This window comes from Peromyscus californicus, unplaced genomic scaffold (assembly GCF_007827085.1).
Source record: "Peromyscus californicus insignis strain IS unplaced genomic scaffold, ASM782708v3 Scaffold_11__1_contigs__length_118956290, whole genome shotgun sequence".
Taxonomy (NCBI): Eukaryota; Metazoa; Chordata; class Mammalia; order Rodentia; family Cricetidae; genus Peromyscus; species Peromyscus californicus.
In genome coordinates, this window is record NW_026294402.1 from 110,922,584 (window position 1) to 110,937,876 (window position 15,293).

At 41.6% G+C, this 15,293-nt stretch overlaps 1 protein-coding gene across 14 annotated transcripts in view; it reads right to left on the reverse strand.

Annotated features, from left to right (window-relative positions):
• Rbms3 (RNA binding motif single stranded interacting protein 3) overlaps window positions 1-15,293 on the reverse strand; it is a 1,493,133-nt gene that overhangs the window by 108,948 nt on the left and 1,368,892 nt on the right. For all 14 annotated transcript variants that reach the window (XM_052723536.1, XM_052723582.1, XM_052723605.1 and 11 more), the window contains one exon: window positions 11,234-11,280. In XM_052723536.1, the coding sequence (XP_052579496.1) occupies window positions 11,234-11,280 (47 nt within the window). The remainder of the gene's footprint in view (window positions 1-11,233; window positions 11,281-15,293) is intronic.

The following is a 15,293-nucleotide window of genomic DNA, read 5'->3' on the forward strand; positions in this document are numbered from 1 at the left end:
GATTTTAAACTCTATTTCCGCCCACATAGCTCCATGTATGTGAAAGGTCAAAGTAGCCATCCACAGAACAAACAAGACTAGGTCACTGAGGTCACAAGATTGCACTGGTGTTCCTACTGACTGGAAAAAATCGGGGGTAAAGCAGTGGGGTCTTCTTTTGCTAAATGCATAACAAAAGTCAACCATGATGTTCATTTTCTAGTTAGCAGGACAAAGTCTTAATTAACCCTTAGGATTCTCTGACACTTTGAAGACACAGTCATATGAGTTTCTCTAAAGGGAAGCATTTTATGATACTTCTACTGAATACATAAAAATAAGATTCACAGTTGCCAGTACTCAAGCAGTGAATGATTCAAAACAAAGATTAGTGACTTAGATTTTTTTTATTTTAAACTTATTTAAATTAAACTTATTTTATTTAGGTTTTGCCAAGGATTTTAAAAGAACTTATTTTTTACATGTCATTTTGTGTATTAGTGGGTGTCAGTATGTACACTTGTGAGTGCTGGTGTCTTTGGAGTCAGAAAAGGGCAACGGAGCTCCCAGAGTTGGAGTTACAGATGGCTCTTCCAATGTGAGTGCTAGGAACTCAACTCAGATCCTCTGTAAAAGCAGTAAGCTTTCTTCATTGGTGAGCCACCTTTCCAATCCCTACCAATGATGTTTTAAGGCCATATACTTTGGATTTTAAAAAATGCATAGATGGAAAAAAACAAACAACTAATCCATTCTACATTGTATTCTTCTTGCATGTGCTCACCGGCTCTTCTGACTATAGTGATGCTCTTAAAGGGATGTAAGGTACCAACATATTAGAACACCAAACAAAAGACACAGCAGATAAGTTCTGACAAGAATAAGGAGAAATGAACCTCTCCTCCTGGAGGGACTACTAAATGATACAGTTGTCTAGGAAAGGGTTTGACAGTTTCTTATAAGAATAAATACAAGCACACCCTATAGCCCAGGACCCTGTTCTTCCTAAGTGAGATAAATGAAAACTTGTTACAAAATGCTTATTGCAAATGTGGACAGAACTTTTATTCATATTTGCTTAAACTGGTAACAACCAGATGCCATTAAATTCCAATGACCATGGGTACATCCATACCCTGGAATGCTATTAAGCAACAACAAAAAAGAAAACACAACTGTCCTTATTATCCACAAAGGGTTGATGACAGAGTCCTCCCTCCCACCATGGATACATGAATGCAAAGATTCTTAGTGTCTTCACATTGCACATAGCCCTGGATTACCACACATTAACTCTAGATTACGTATAATATCTAATACAAAGCACCAGTCCTATAGGTAGTTAGCTCACAAAGTCTGGAGGTCAAGGACAAGAATAAGATATCTGTGTGTGCATGCATATTATTTTCAAGTATTTTTTGTTGTAGTTGATGGAATCCATGAATGTGAAATTTGTGAACAAGGGACAGCTGTAACCAGTGGGAATGTCAGGATGGTGGGGCTCAAGGGAGTTACGTTACATCAAAGGTGCAAAACACTACAAAGCACACAATCCTGTTTATGTCATAATGTGGAAAAGGCAAAATCATAGAGGCAGGGCTAAGACAGTGGCTGGTATAGTCTAGTCCTGACAGAAGGGCTGACTGCAGAGGACTGTGAGGGGACTTAGGAGTAGGTACAGCTCTTCATTATCCTGGTTGCTGTGGGTTCAGAACTGTGTGTTCTTGACACAATCAGAGTCATACTCCAAAAGAACAAATATGCTATGATACATATATGTGTATATATATATATAGTCTATACACTATAGATTTCATCTATAGATCATACATATAGAAGTATGTTTTTATATACTCAAAACTATACTAAATTGTCCTTGCATTGGAGGGTTGCTTTTGGAAATGAGATCTTATGTTCCCTAAAGCTGGCCATTAGCCCATTAAGTAACTGAGGCTGGCCTTGAACTCCTGATCTTCCAGCCTCAGCTTTCTGAGTGCTAGGGTTACAGGTATATACCATCATGCCATGCCGGAAACACTGTTTTTGAGACAGGATCTCACTATGAAGAAGAGATTGGCCTTGAACTCCTGTGAATCCTCCCACTTCAGCCGACCAAGTGCTAGGATTACATGTGGTGGTATTGTGTTCCCCAAAATATTGTGCACCCTAATAAACTTATCTGGGGTCAGAGACAGAACAGCCACTAGATACAGAGGATAGAAAATGGTGGCACTCACACCTTTAATCCTAGCATTCCAGAGGTAGAAATCCCTCTGGATCTCTGTGAGTTCAAGGCCACATTGGAACAGCCAGGCATGGTGACACATGCCTTTAATCCCAAGAAGTGAGCCTTTAATCCCAGGGAGTGATGGCAAAACCAGAAAGATATATAAGGGGTGGAGACCAGAAACTAGAAGCATTTGGCTGGTTAAGCTTTCAGGCTTTGGAGCAGCACAGTTCAGCTGAGACCCATTTGGTGAGGACTCAGAAGCTTCCAGTCTGAGGAAACATGATCAGCTGAGGAACTGGCGAGGTGAGGTAGCTGGGCCTTGCTCTACTTCTCAGATCTTCCAGCATTCATCCCAATACCTGGCTCCAGGTTTGATTTTATTAATAAGACCTTCTAAGATTCCTGCTACAATTACAGGTATGTGCCCCCACACTCAGTTCTAAACAGTGTTTATGAAGATGGTTGCTACACATGAAACATTCATCTTGGTACTTTTTCTTTTTATTTATGAGTATGTGTGTTTGCCTGCTTGTCTGTATGTGCACCATGTGTATGCAGGTATTCCCAGAGGCCAGATGAGGTCATAGAAAGCTATGCAGCTGAGGTTACAGGTGGTTTTGAGCCATGTGACATGGGTGCTGGGAACCAAACCCAGGTCCTCTGCAAGAGCAGCTGTGTTCTTAGCCCCTGAGCCATGATGTCTCTGGCCCTCTATTTTCTACTTTAAAAAGTTTACTGAGCATTTACTATGTGTACCTGTGACAGACAGGACTCTGAAACATCACTCAATAAATCCTCCTTTATTTCATCCCTCAAAGTGTGACTTACCTTTATGCTCATCTTCCTACCAGTCTTCAAGGGTTTCTCATTGCAGTGAGAGCAGAATTCAGCTACTGGCTTGACAATCAGGTGGCTGCCAACCTCTCTGACTTCTTTTCCTACTCACTGCTTCCACACCTGAGATTCTGGAACTTTCTCCTCTCCATGATCCTGTTGTTCCCAGTCCCGCTGAGCAGTACAGCATGAAAGCCCTCTACACAAATGGCTGCCCAGCTCTGCAGCCCCGCCCCTTCCCCCTCTCAACTGCCACTTCTTTAGGCACTTGTAGCTAATGTAGCAACTACCATCTCTGGCTCCATTTTTCAAAAAAAGAAATCTCCTTTATTACTTTTCTTTGTTCTATAATTGAGTCAGTATGAAGTTTCTGAAAAAAAAAATCTCTGCTATGGATTGAATGTGTCTTCCACCTCCTCAGTTCATACATTGAAATTTTGACTTCTGGCATGACTGTGTTAGAAAATGGGCCTCAGAAGCAGCAATTGAAGTGAAAGGGCATAACGAGGGTGGGTCCTGGGTTAGCCAGAATTTATAATTTCAATTAAAAACAGACACCTAAGAGTCCATTCTTTCACCACCACCACCCCCCCCACACACACACACAGGAGGAAGAACTACTCAGGAGATAGCAGGACGGTAGTGTTCAGAAAGCCAGGAAGGGGTACCCTCACAGAAAACAAATTATGTCCTTGATTTTGAACTTCAAGCCTTTGGAATTTGTGGGGAGATCAATTACAGTTAAGCCAATGACTTGCCTCCGGAAGCCCCACCTGAAAACTATAGCATATTTCTTAACTATTTGTCTCTTTACAATGTTAGTTCAATGTGGATTCAGGTGATTATGGCCTCGCTGTCTAGGAAGGAGCCTGGGGCAACTGTAGTAATGTAATAACTGTTTATTGATGCGATGAATGAACACAGAGCCATCGCTAGAATTTGGAGCATGGAAGATGGGTCAATGAAGGAGATAGGAAGCTAGAGACGAGAGTCCAGAGAAGGGAAACCCAATACCACATTATGGTGATATTTTATTTGTATTAAAATGTTATTTGTATGTTAATAAATAAAGTTGCCCGGGGGTCAGAGCTATTAGCAAGCCATAGGAAAGTAGGGCAGTGGTAGCGTACGCTTGTAATTCCAGCACTTGGTAGGCAGAGCTGGGTAAGTCTCTGTGTGTTCAGGGATACAGCCATTATTGGATACACATGCCTTTAATCTTAATACCAATCATGGAAAACCTGGAGGCCTATACAGACAGGCTGTGAGGAGGCGGTCATGTGGTTGGGTTTACAACCAATGAGAAGGCAGGACAGGAACTCTATATAAAGACTTTTATATATATAAAGCTACACAGGGGTAGCTCTGGTTCGGAGAGGTAGGACCACCGCAGGAGGAAGGGTAAGGTTTTAGCTCTTAGCTCTGACCTCTTGGCTTTCTTCTTTGCATTGGTTCTGTGCTTCTTATTTAATAAGAAGGTTGGATACATCTACACCACATCTTGGTAAATGTCCAAGGGAAGTTCAAGTAATGTCTGCTTTCTAAGAATGAATGGCATTCATAACTAGACACAGCATTGCCCTTCTGTGAAAGGTGTCCTTTGCTTTTAATAATCCCTTTTAGGTCTTTGACAAATTTTGTTTATGAGGCAGTGGGCAGAGAGACTTTCCCTAGGTTGCTAAGGACATGACAGTCACCCAGGGCTTCTCAACAAAGTGTCTGTCTCGTGCCCCATACAGTGATGTAACTTGTGGCACAAGTCCATTCTCAGCCTCTTAAACTGACAGATAAAACACGTGATGCATTTTAGTAAGGATGGTCTATTTTGTAAAATGTTCCAATTGGAGTATTAAAAATGAAAGCAATAAAAATTATACTGACAGAGTTTGCAAAGAAATTCTGTAGGGAATGCTGAGAACAGAAATATGAAGAAACCAACCAAGTAAATGGATACTCACAAGAGGAGCCCGTGGGGGAGATTTTAATGTGTTTTCTTTCTATCTGCTCTAATCCCATCCATCACAAAAGATTGACACTTCATACTTCCCAGGATGTTCTGAAACTGCCATCAAGTCAGAGTCACTCAGAACAGACACACACTGGGGAGAGTGGACAGTGCACCATATAATCTCTTCATTCTGCGATCCAGCTGTTGGTACTCTCTTTTCAAACCCAAAGAGGAGCAGAAGCAGATGAATTTCCTGAAACTCAAAGTTTAGGACATGCCAGGCGAGGCTGCTGTGGTAGCTGAGACTTAGGGGGCTGGCACCCAAAGGAGAACTAACTACTGACTCTAAAGGAGGAACCGCAGTGAGTTCGAGGCCCTGTCACATGTTTATACCATGCTTTACAAACAAACATTGTCTGACGGAGGAGATAGCTCAGTCAGTAAAGAGCAATCATGAGACTCGGGGTGAATTCCTAGAATGCACTTAAGAGAAGCCAGGTGTGGTAGCATGCCCTTGAAATCCCAGCACTGGGGAAGTAGAAATAGGCAGATGGCTAAGGTTCCATGAACAACCAGCCTAGCCAGGGAAGTGAGAGGCCCTGTCTCAAAAACTGGTGAGTATCTTCTGGGGAATGATATCTGAGGTTCAATTCTGGCCTAAACATGGATGTACATGCATACACACACACACACACACACACACACACACATCTATCTATACACACATATACACATACACATACATACACTCATACATGCATGCACAAGCACACATGTATACACACACAAACAAATGAAATCCCAAACATACTTGTACTTGCATACACATTAATATACAAAACACAGAAACAAAGCCCAGACTTTTCACATAGGCATCTATTCAAACAAATCCAAATGAATGCTTCAAGTAGAGGTGTTATGTAACAGGGAACAGCTAATGGAAAATCAACCCAACTTGTGGTCATCATAACAAAGTTATAGGCATTCCATGCATGTGCCTTTGTGATTTTATTTGGTAATGCATGCATCATAACTGCTGAGTGATGTTACAAGACTGTGAGAATGAGAATGGATGGCTGGGCACATCGTTCAACTCAAAACTGTTTACTCTCTTAAGAGATTGGTTATAATGTTTAGTAATTTTTCAGATTTATTATTTATTTTATGTGTACGGCTGTTTGCCTACATTAATGTATGTGTGCCACAAGTGTGCAGTGACTGAGAAGCCATAAGAAGCATCAGATCCCTGGTAACGGGAGTTATAGTTTTGAGCAGTCATGTGGGTGCTGGGACCCAAACTTTGGTCCTCTGGAAGAGCATATAGGGCTCTGAGCCACTGAGCCATTACTCCAGAGCCATGCAGGCATGTATGCATACATACATGCATACATACACACATGTATATATATATACATGTATATGCACACACACATGTTTGGGACCATGATTCACCTTACATGAAAGCCTTCTTTATATGTTTAACTGAGCAGTTCTAAGCTTGAGGAAGTTCTTTCTTCTTTTGACAATGTCTGGAGACAACCTGATGCTCTTGATGTCTAGAAAGTTCTGGAATTCTACAAATCATTCTGCAGTGCATAGTGGGAAATTCTACCCACAACTCATCCAGCTTGACATGTTAATAAGTGTGACATTAAGAAGCCTGGTGTGAGCATATGGATAAGGTTTCACATGAACTAAACACTAACATTGATGAAGGGCTAAGAGGAAACTAAATAGAATCCACAGCATCCTAGCTGCCCATTGAAGACCAGTTTAATCTTTGTGTACAGCGTGCACTCAGGTACTTTGACTCATGTTTGGAGGTTGGAGGACAGCCTCAGATGTTGGTCCTCACTTCCCATTTTGCTGAAGGTCTCTCACTTTGCTGCTGCCTACGCCAGGCTAGCCCATCCCTGAACCTCAGGGATTCTCTTGTCTCTACTTCTCTCACTTTGCTGCTGCCTACACCAGGCTAGCCCATCCCTGAACCTCAGGGATTCTCATGTCTCTCTTCGTATCGTCCTGTAGGATTACACACTCACCCTACAGGATCCAGTTTGTGTGGGTTGTGGGGATCCAAACTTAGGACCTCACTCATGCACTGCAGGCAGTTTGCCTCAGATGTGAGCTTTTAAAAAACGAAAGGAGTTCCTGAGTTTTCTGGCATTAAAGGCAGGAAAGGCAAGCATGCTTCCTAAGCCCAGGAAAATGAGACTGTAGGGTCACTAATGGGGTATCAGTTTGCCTAAAGAAAGGCCATTTCAGGGGGATTTGCAGTCAGCAGTAATACAGTAAATCTCATTTCACTTGCAATAAAAATAACATGGACATATCAATAACCCCAGGGTGGAATGTTTTTACCATAAAGAAAACATACAAAATCCTATTTGCACACCAAAATAAACAGTAAGAGCTTGTGTTTCATGTCCACAGGCAATATTGTTAGAGTTGGAACCATGAATATGATCCTCAGGGGAATATAACAGGATGCGATTAATAAGTTCTCGGTCATTTTTACTGTAATACCAACATAGCTTTTCCATTCATTTCTTTCTTAGAGTAATAAGATAGGCTTCCATATCACTTAATATCAAATGCCTAAAACAGCTGGCAAAGAATGTCACAGGAGACATTCCCTTTCTCACTTCCCACAAGAAAATATCTCGCTCCAATAAAATCCTCTGAAAGGCTTTATGCCCCATACCGTGGGGGAGAAGGCATGGGAAAGATGTGCTTTGGAATGTGGAAAGCTTATTTCCCATCTGCCCCACTCATATTTGAAAGTGATGAGATTTCATAGTGGACTGCTAGGAGAAAAAAAAAAAACACTGGGTGACAGTCACAATGAATTCTAGTAGAGTCCAGATGCATGAGTAGAGAAGAATGGACATTTTTATTTTGCTAAAGCTGATCCAAGGTAAAAATGAAATTATTCAGATTTTCCTTTTCAGTCACGACTTTGACACTAACTTCCAACTCTTATGTAAAAGTGACATTGAACTAATCTGAATTGGTAACTTGGATGGATTCAGACAGATGGAATTGGCATTTCCCAGTGACTAAATGCCAACCACAAGTCTTACTCTGGTAGAGCTACGTTGATTAACATATAAACTACACAAAGTCTTGACTCCAGTTTCACAATGCAGTATTAACGTGGCAGTTACAGAACTCTACTCATTTGATTATTTTATTGTTTGGTAATACAGCTAAGATTATATCGACCCCTCAACTCTTATGTTCCAGCTCTTCCTAGCACCCTTGCAACCTCATGTCTTCTTTTTGATACTATTCATTATTTTTATTTGTACAACTTCCTGAGAAGTACTATGCTTGCACAGGAAATGTTTTACCCTACAAGTCATCTCCTGGCCCCTGAATTCCATTCTCACCTCAAGACATGAGAAACACATGGACAGTTTGTCTTCCTACTTAGGAAATAGGACAATACTTGTTAATAATACCTAAGAGGAAGCAGCCAGAAATACAAATGGCAGAGCCCACAGCTGGCCATGAACTTGGATGCAGAATATAAAGGCTTGAGTTTCAGAAGAATGAAAAATGGATGAGACCCAGCAAAAGGAAGGGACATTGTGAAAACACCAAACTCTGAGAGAAAAGAGCATGTGAACGAGGCAGGGTTAAGTGAAGGTTCTGGACTGATGGCAAGGTTCTAATTTGCTTCTATCAGTCCAATAGAGAGCAGCAGGAAAGAAAAACCTGTGACATGGCTTTTCAGCATGCTATCAGTTCTCAGTGTGGGACCCACATGGAATTGCTAGATGGACAGTTCCTTCAGATAGTCTGTTCCTGTTTCCCTCTTCCGTTTATGTATCAAGCTTCCTAGAACAAACTCTTATGTTTTTATCACTCGGATATTTTAATGTTCATTTTGTGTGTGTGTGTGTGTGTGTGTGTGTGTGTGTGTGTGTGTGTGTGTGTGTGTGTGTGTTGTGAGTGCTGATGCACACATGTATGCAGGTTGGCTTGCTTGAGTATGTACATGTGAAGGTCAGAGGCTAACATCAAGTGTCATTTCTCAGGACACTCTCCACTGTATTTTTTACAATAGTCTCTCACTGGTCTGGAGGCAGCCATGCACGCTAGGCTGGCCACTGAGCCCCAGCGATCTGTCTGTCTTCTATTTCCCCAGCACCAAGGTTACAGTTACATTTTACTGTGCCCAGCTTTTCCTTAATATTGGTTTTGGTACTTGAACTAAGGTCCTTATGCTAATATGGCCAGAATTTTACTGACTGAGTTCTCTCCCTAGGCCTAGGCTATTTTAATCTCTCTTCAGTGATTTATCCCACTTACTAGATCTCCCTGCTTCAAGGACTCCTTCATTATTTATGTCATACCATAATGAAAAGGCAAATTTTAAATTTTCAAATTTGCTCCAGCATAACTTTCTGCACCTGCAGAGTTCCTCCATGAGAAACTTCTACTCTTTAAAATGGGTGGTGGCCACCTCTGCAGACCGCTCCCCTCAGGGAGCCCATGGTCTCTGAAAACATCTCCCTGATACCTGCTATTAATGAGCTAGGTCTCTGCCTGCCTTCCTTCCTTCCTTCCTTCCTCCCTCCCTTCCTTCTTTTGTTCTCCTCCTCTGCCTTCTTTTTGGTTTATCAAGACAGGGTTTTTCTGTGTAGCCCCAGCTGTCCTGAAACTCGCTCTGTAGACCAGGCTGGCCTTGAATTCACAGAGATCCGCCTGCCTCTGCCTGCTGAGTACTGGGATTAAAGGCATGGCCACCATGTCTGGCAGTGCTGTCCTTTCTGACCCAGATGGAATTGAGGAGATGTCACACTCTCCTAAATGCGGTGTTTGATTCACATCTCCACCTCTGACAGACCTAAAGATTTATGGTTTGAAAACTGGGAACATTCACTCTCATTCAGATGACATAGCATCAGTGCATGAAACAAACCACTTTGGCTGTCAGGTGTAAGCTCTGGGCTGGATTCTAGAATCAAAGCACTCTACAACAGCTTTGTGAGCAATAGAGCAAGAGAGGAAATCAGAGAGGACATACTATTTTGAAATTAGTATTAGTGCCATCTTGGGATAACGACTCTGTCATCATATGGATGCCACCTATAATTTTGAAGTTATACATTTAACAGTTTCTGAGTAAGCTGATACAATATCTAAATTTCATTCTTACATAGTCCAGCAATATATTTATTGATATAAACAGCAATGATCACGACTGTGATTAAACTACTAATGCACAATTATTATAAAATAATTATGTTCTTTCTATTTCTAACAATATGAACTCCATAACCAAAAATCAGACAGGTCAAGGTCACTGTCCCCACTCTAATCCTGGGATGAAAACAGAGAAATTGCAATACCCAGGGCCAATGGCAAGTCAGCCAAAGTCAATCAAAGAGAGCGATATATTAGCCCCAGTGTCTATCTCCAAAGACATGATGGCTCATACTTGTCATCACTGAGGCAGAATGATTTTAAGTTTGAAGCCAGCCTAAACTATACAGCAAGAGCTTGTCCCCAAACAAACAAACAAACAAGCAAAACCATAACAGGGCTAGCAAGCTGGCTCAGCAGGTAAAGGTGCTTGTGGCCAAGTCTGAGGACCTGAGTTTGATCCTGGGGACCCACATGGTCGAAGGACAGAATTAACTCACACAAATTGTCCTCTGGCCTCCATACTTGTATATAATACAACCAAATTACAGAACAGTTTTAGAGAGGCTACACCACGTGGTTTAAACTGTCTTGGATTTGTGAGATAGGATTTGAAGCTAAGTAAGAGGCTATACATGTCTAGACACAGATTAAAAGGAAGAGAGAAGATACAATGACCTGAACCAGTGTGACCATGTCCCTAACTCCATTGCAGAAATGAACCTGGCCAAACACTAGGCATTACTTAAGACTGACCTCCATGGAGACAGCTGTGCAACACAGCTCCTGGAGACCCAGGTGACTCTCCCGGACCTATGCTACTGATGCTCCCTCCATGCCTGGGTCTTCCTCTCACATCAGTTTTGAGGTTCAAGAGGACTGGAAGAGATGAGCTAAAAGAAAGGCTTAGAACTGTTGAAACAGCCATTAGAAGCACTTGTGAGAAGAAAGAGCCAACGGCAGGAAAAGTTTGGCTAGCAAACCAGACACAAAAGGAAACCATAGCTGGTCATTTTTCTTTGGTAGACATTCAGAGCCCAGAGACTGCTTAGAAAAAATAAAAAACAGAGAAAATGGGGTCTACTTACCCATTCTGTATGGCAGCTGTGGGGTCATAGGTCAGAGCCATGCCAGCCTGCATAGAAGGGTGAAGAATAGAAAAAGATATCTCAACATTTTTATTACAGTGCCAAAACATTCGGTTCGTTTGTTTTTTTTTTTTTTGAAATTTCTAGGGCATGTGGCTAATAAAGAGGCAGTCTTATTCTGTTTTTAAGTATAAGGCTATCTTCAAAAACCAAAAATGTGACACTTGTATAATTGGTAGTAGCTTCAGAAAGGCAAATAAACGTCACTGTGGTCACTCTACAGCCTTCTTGGTCCCTTCCTCCTCCACCACCAACTTTGATCCTCATGACAACTCTCTGAAGTAGGCAGAAGCAATCTTTGCTCTGTTCCATCCATGAAGACACTGAAGCTTGTTGAGGTCAGTGGCTCACTCAAGGTCACAAACATATTGTTAGCATTGGGCTAAGGGCTACCAAGGCCTCTTTCTCTCAAGACCCTTGGACGATATAAAAGCAAAGGAAGGCACTACCCTGTGATTGTGAATCCGTAATCTGTCTTCCACAAGGGAAGTTTACCAAGAACCCTAAGCTATCAGGAGGCACATAGGGACATCCTGTATGGTGGACACCCAAATCTCCCCACTTACCCTGCTACCTGGAAATCACAGACAGCATGACTATGGACTATTTGTCAATTAGATGGTATAGCACCCTACCTGATACCTGTAAGAGGAGACCCTCACATCTGACTCAGAACCCTGTCATGCAGCTGTCTATCTATGTCATTAGTCACTCTCCCAGTAAGTCCCTTAGTCAAAAAGACAGTCCATCTCAGTGTCTCACTTGAACCCTGAAATCTGAGACCTTATACCCACACCTTCTGATATGGGATCTTTGCAGCTTTTCTGTTTTGAGATTGGCTTGGGGCTCTAATGAAGTCTGGGTACCATCTCTCCCAAGTTGGGAGAGCCTTCTCTGTGCTGTGTAGACAGACAACCTTGGGTGTCCCAGGACCCTCTGTGAAGTTAGCACTTGTAAATAGAAATGAAATGTAGAAAGGAATTTAAAATAGTTCAGGTTATCTTTAGGGTGATATTTTTGTTAGTATTTTAAAATTACTGAGCCCTATCAGTATGAATTTTCTTTCTTTGGTAACCTGCCATAATTAAAAAAAAAATGTAACCACTGGGGAAACTGGGTATATATAGAAACTCCTGGAAAGTTTTTATAACTTCACATGAATCCATATTACTTTAAAATAAAGAGATAAGAAATATGAGCAAATAAGCCTCCAGGACGTCTCAAGGTAGAAGAAGAAAAGCATTTAAAAAAAATTAAAGAAACAAAAGAGCCTTTGTGTTTTGAATTTTTTCCTTTTCCACATGTTTTAAGCCAGTTTCCCGATCAGAGTCTTTGGATTTTTAACACAGAACTGAAAGGAACTGTGCCATGCTATGTGGGCTCTGATATATAGTGCAGTCTGCTGCCTTTAAGCTTGCATTTCTCATAAAATTCCACAAATGATAATTTTCATGTTGTTATTTAGATGGGAGTAAGGAACTAAAGCATGACATCACAGATGATCAGAAGGGGCATGATGGGAGAGAATCCATAATCTGGATTACATGAAGTGTGTAAACAGTTGAGATGTCTGTTACAAGTCAGCAGAGGTGCCCAGGGTATCTCCACAGAGGGTGTTTACCAAGCATCCTAAGCTATGGTGTGTGTGTGTGTGTGTGTGTGTGTGTGTGTGTGTGTGTGTGTGTGTGTGTGTGTGCCCGGTATGACAGACACACACTAGAACAGTAATTCAAGGGACAATTTCCCTTGCCCTGCTACACAGGAGTCAGAATACATCTGGAACAGTGAACTGCAGGGGAAGGAGTGCCTTGGGCGAGGGAGGTAGGGCAGAATTTAGTGAAGTTGCCACCACCTACTTCAGAGTTTTGCCTATGATAGTCCTGTCTGTGAGAACCTCGGCTAGAAGAGACAGCCTCAGGTCACATGCATTTGGAACAGGGTGGGTAACAGAGGAAGGCAAGCGATTTTGTTTTTAACTGAAGTGTTGGCTGAGTGTCACAGTCCAGAGCCAGCACTTGTCTGCACCTGGGGCTCACCTTGAGCGTGACAGATTGATGAGTTATGATGCTAATACGCTCTTGATGCAGACTTTGCATTCAATTTCCCTTTGTCTCTTCCCACAAAGATGGGGAAGAAATTGATTTTGCTGCTCTGTCTAGGCCCTTTAGACAAAGCCAGAGGCATGAAATCACCATTGTGTAATCACCAAATATGATGGCATGTTGACAAACTCCAGAGTCACAGGAAAAAAATAACATAAAATATCTTGGAACAAAATGAAACCGTCACACCCAATGTTTTAAAAAGTGATGTTTAATCCTGCTGTCTACTTTCAAAAAGGGCTTGTTATGTTCACAAGAGTTGTCTATGTTTCCACTTCACATTATTTGCATATTAGTGGCATAAATAATTTATTTTAAACAAAATTGGGCACTTCTATCTCCTTTTAACACCAGCTAAGCATTGCTTTAGTATTTCAGCCATAATAGGACATTTCCAGGCCTCCTAGGTACAAAAATACATGAGTGATAAATATTTTAGAAAAAAACACTATTAGATAGAGTATTATTGTTGTTTTAGAGAGTTTTGCTAGAGCTTTGCTATGATGTTCAGGCTGCCCCAGAACTTGTGATCCCACTGCCTCAGGCATACACCACCAGGCCAGAAGTGACAGTAACTTTATTTTTAATAAAACTGGAAGATTCACTGAAACAGGCCAGAAGACTGACCTAGGAGCTGGATATGGGCTATTCATAGCTAAGTGATTCAGTGGGGTTTTATCAACAGGTGACAATTATAGACAGTGCACATAGCATCACATTAGGAGCAGGCATTTCTGTTTCACAGTGAACCTCTGAACTGAAGCATTCATTCTTATCTGAGAAGAGAGACTCTGTGACTATCACAAAGCCAGTAAGATGGCTAGCAGACCTGTTTCCTTCTTTCTCAGGTTTATCATGCAGAAGCAATCTTGAGAACGTCTAGGCTGCTGTGACTAGATTTAAACTTAGGAAATGTGTCCTACATACACCACTTTAGAAAATCCTGTGTTGTGGATTAGATAAATACATGTTTAAGAACTTAGGAAGCAAATCAGAGACTTCAAGGGAATTCTGAATTTGTATGATTTGTACCTCACTTAAGCATAGGAGGGAATTCTGGATTTGTACCTCACTTAAAGGTAGGAGGGAATTCTGGATTTGCACCTCACTTAAATGTAGGTTTCAAATGAAACCTTTGGAGTCCTGATATTTGCAAAACTTCCTTTTGAGAAATCTGAGACGGACTCAGCTCAGCTGAATTTGTAAAGTCCTTGGCTGATAGGAGACATGGGGGAAACAAAGAGCTCGGGTGTAGAGACTTTTCAGTACCGTACAGAAGCCAGCAGCCTGCCTGAGCCGAGCTGTGGTTTCGGCTCTGGAGGACTGAGAGGAAGAGAGACCAGCAAGCCCTCCTCCGGTGGAGGACCTGCTGCTAAGCACCACCTGGACTGCTTCAAGAGGACTGTCAGGAATCAGGAGAAGGCAATACTGCAGATTTATCACTTTCAAAGTAGCAAAGGCAGCCAGAGAGCCAAGAGAAGGGAGTCCTTTATGACTGACAGAGAGGAGCCGTAAAGCTGTTGTTTTGGTATGATACCATTCCCAAATTTCTGCTTCTTGGCTCCTTCTAAAAACCTTCCTGCCAGAGGATGTCTGCCTTATATAGCAACACGGAAGGACAAGATACAACAGATGCCCAGAGATCGCAGGTTGCAAAGCTGAGAATGCCTAACTAAGCTTTTCCAGGAAGAGCTTGGTGGTTAAACAAGAAACAGGAAAAAGGGTACTCTTTTTTTTTTTATATGTATATATATAATATCATAATTATATATTATACTATGTATTATATAATACATATTAATTTTATGTGTACAAAAGTTTTGCCTGTTTCATGGATATAAGTGTATCCTGTACATGCAGTGCACACAGAGGTCAAGAGATATCCTATCCCCTGGAAC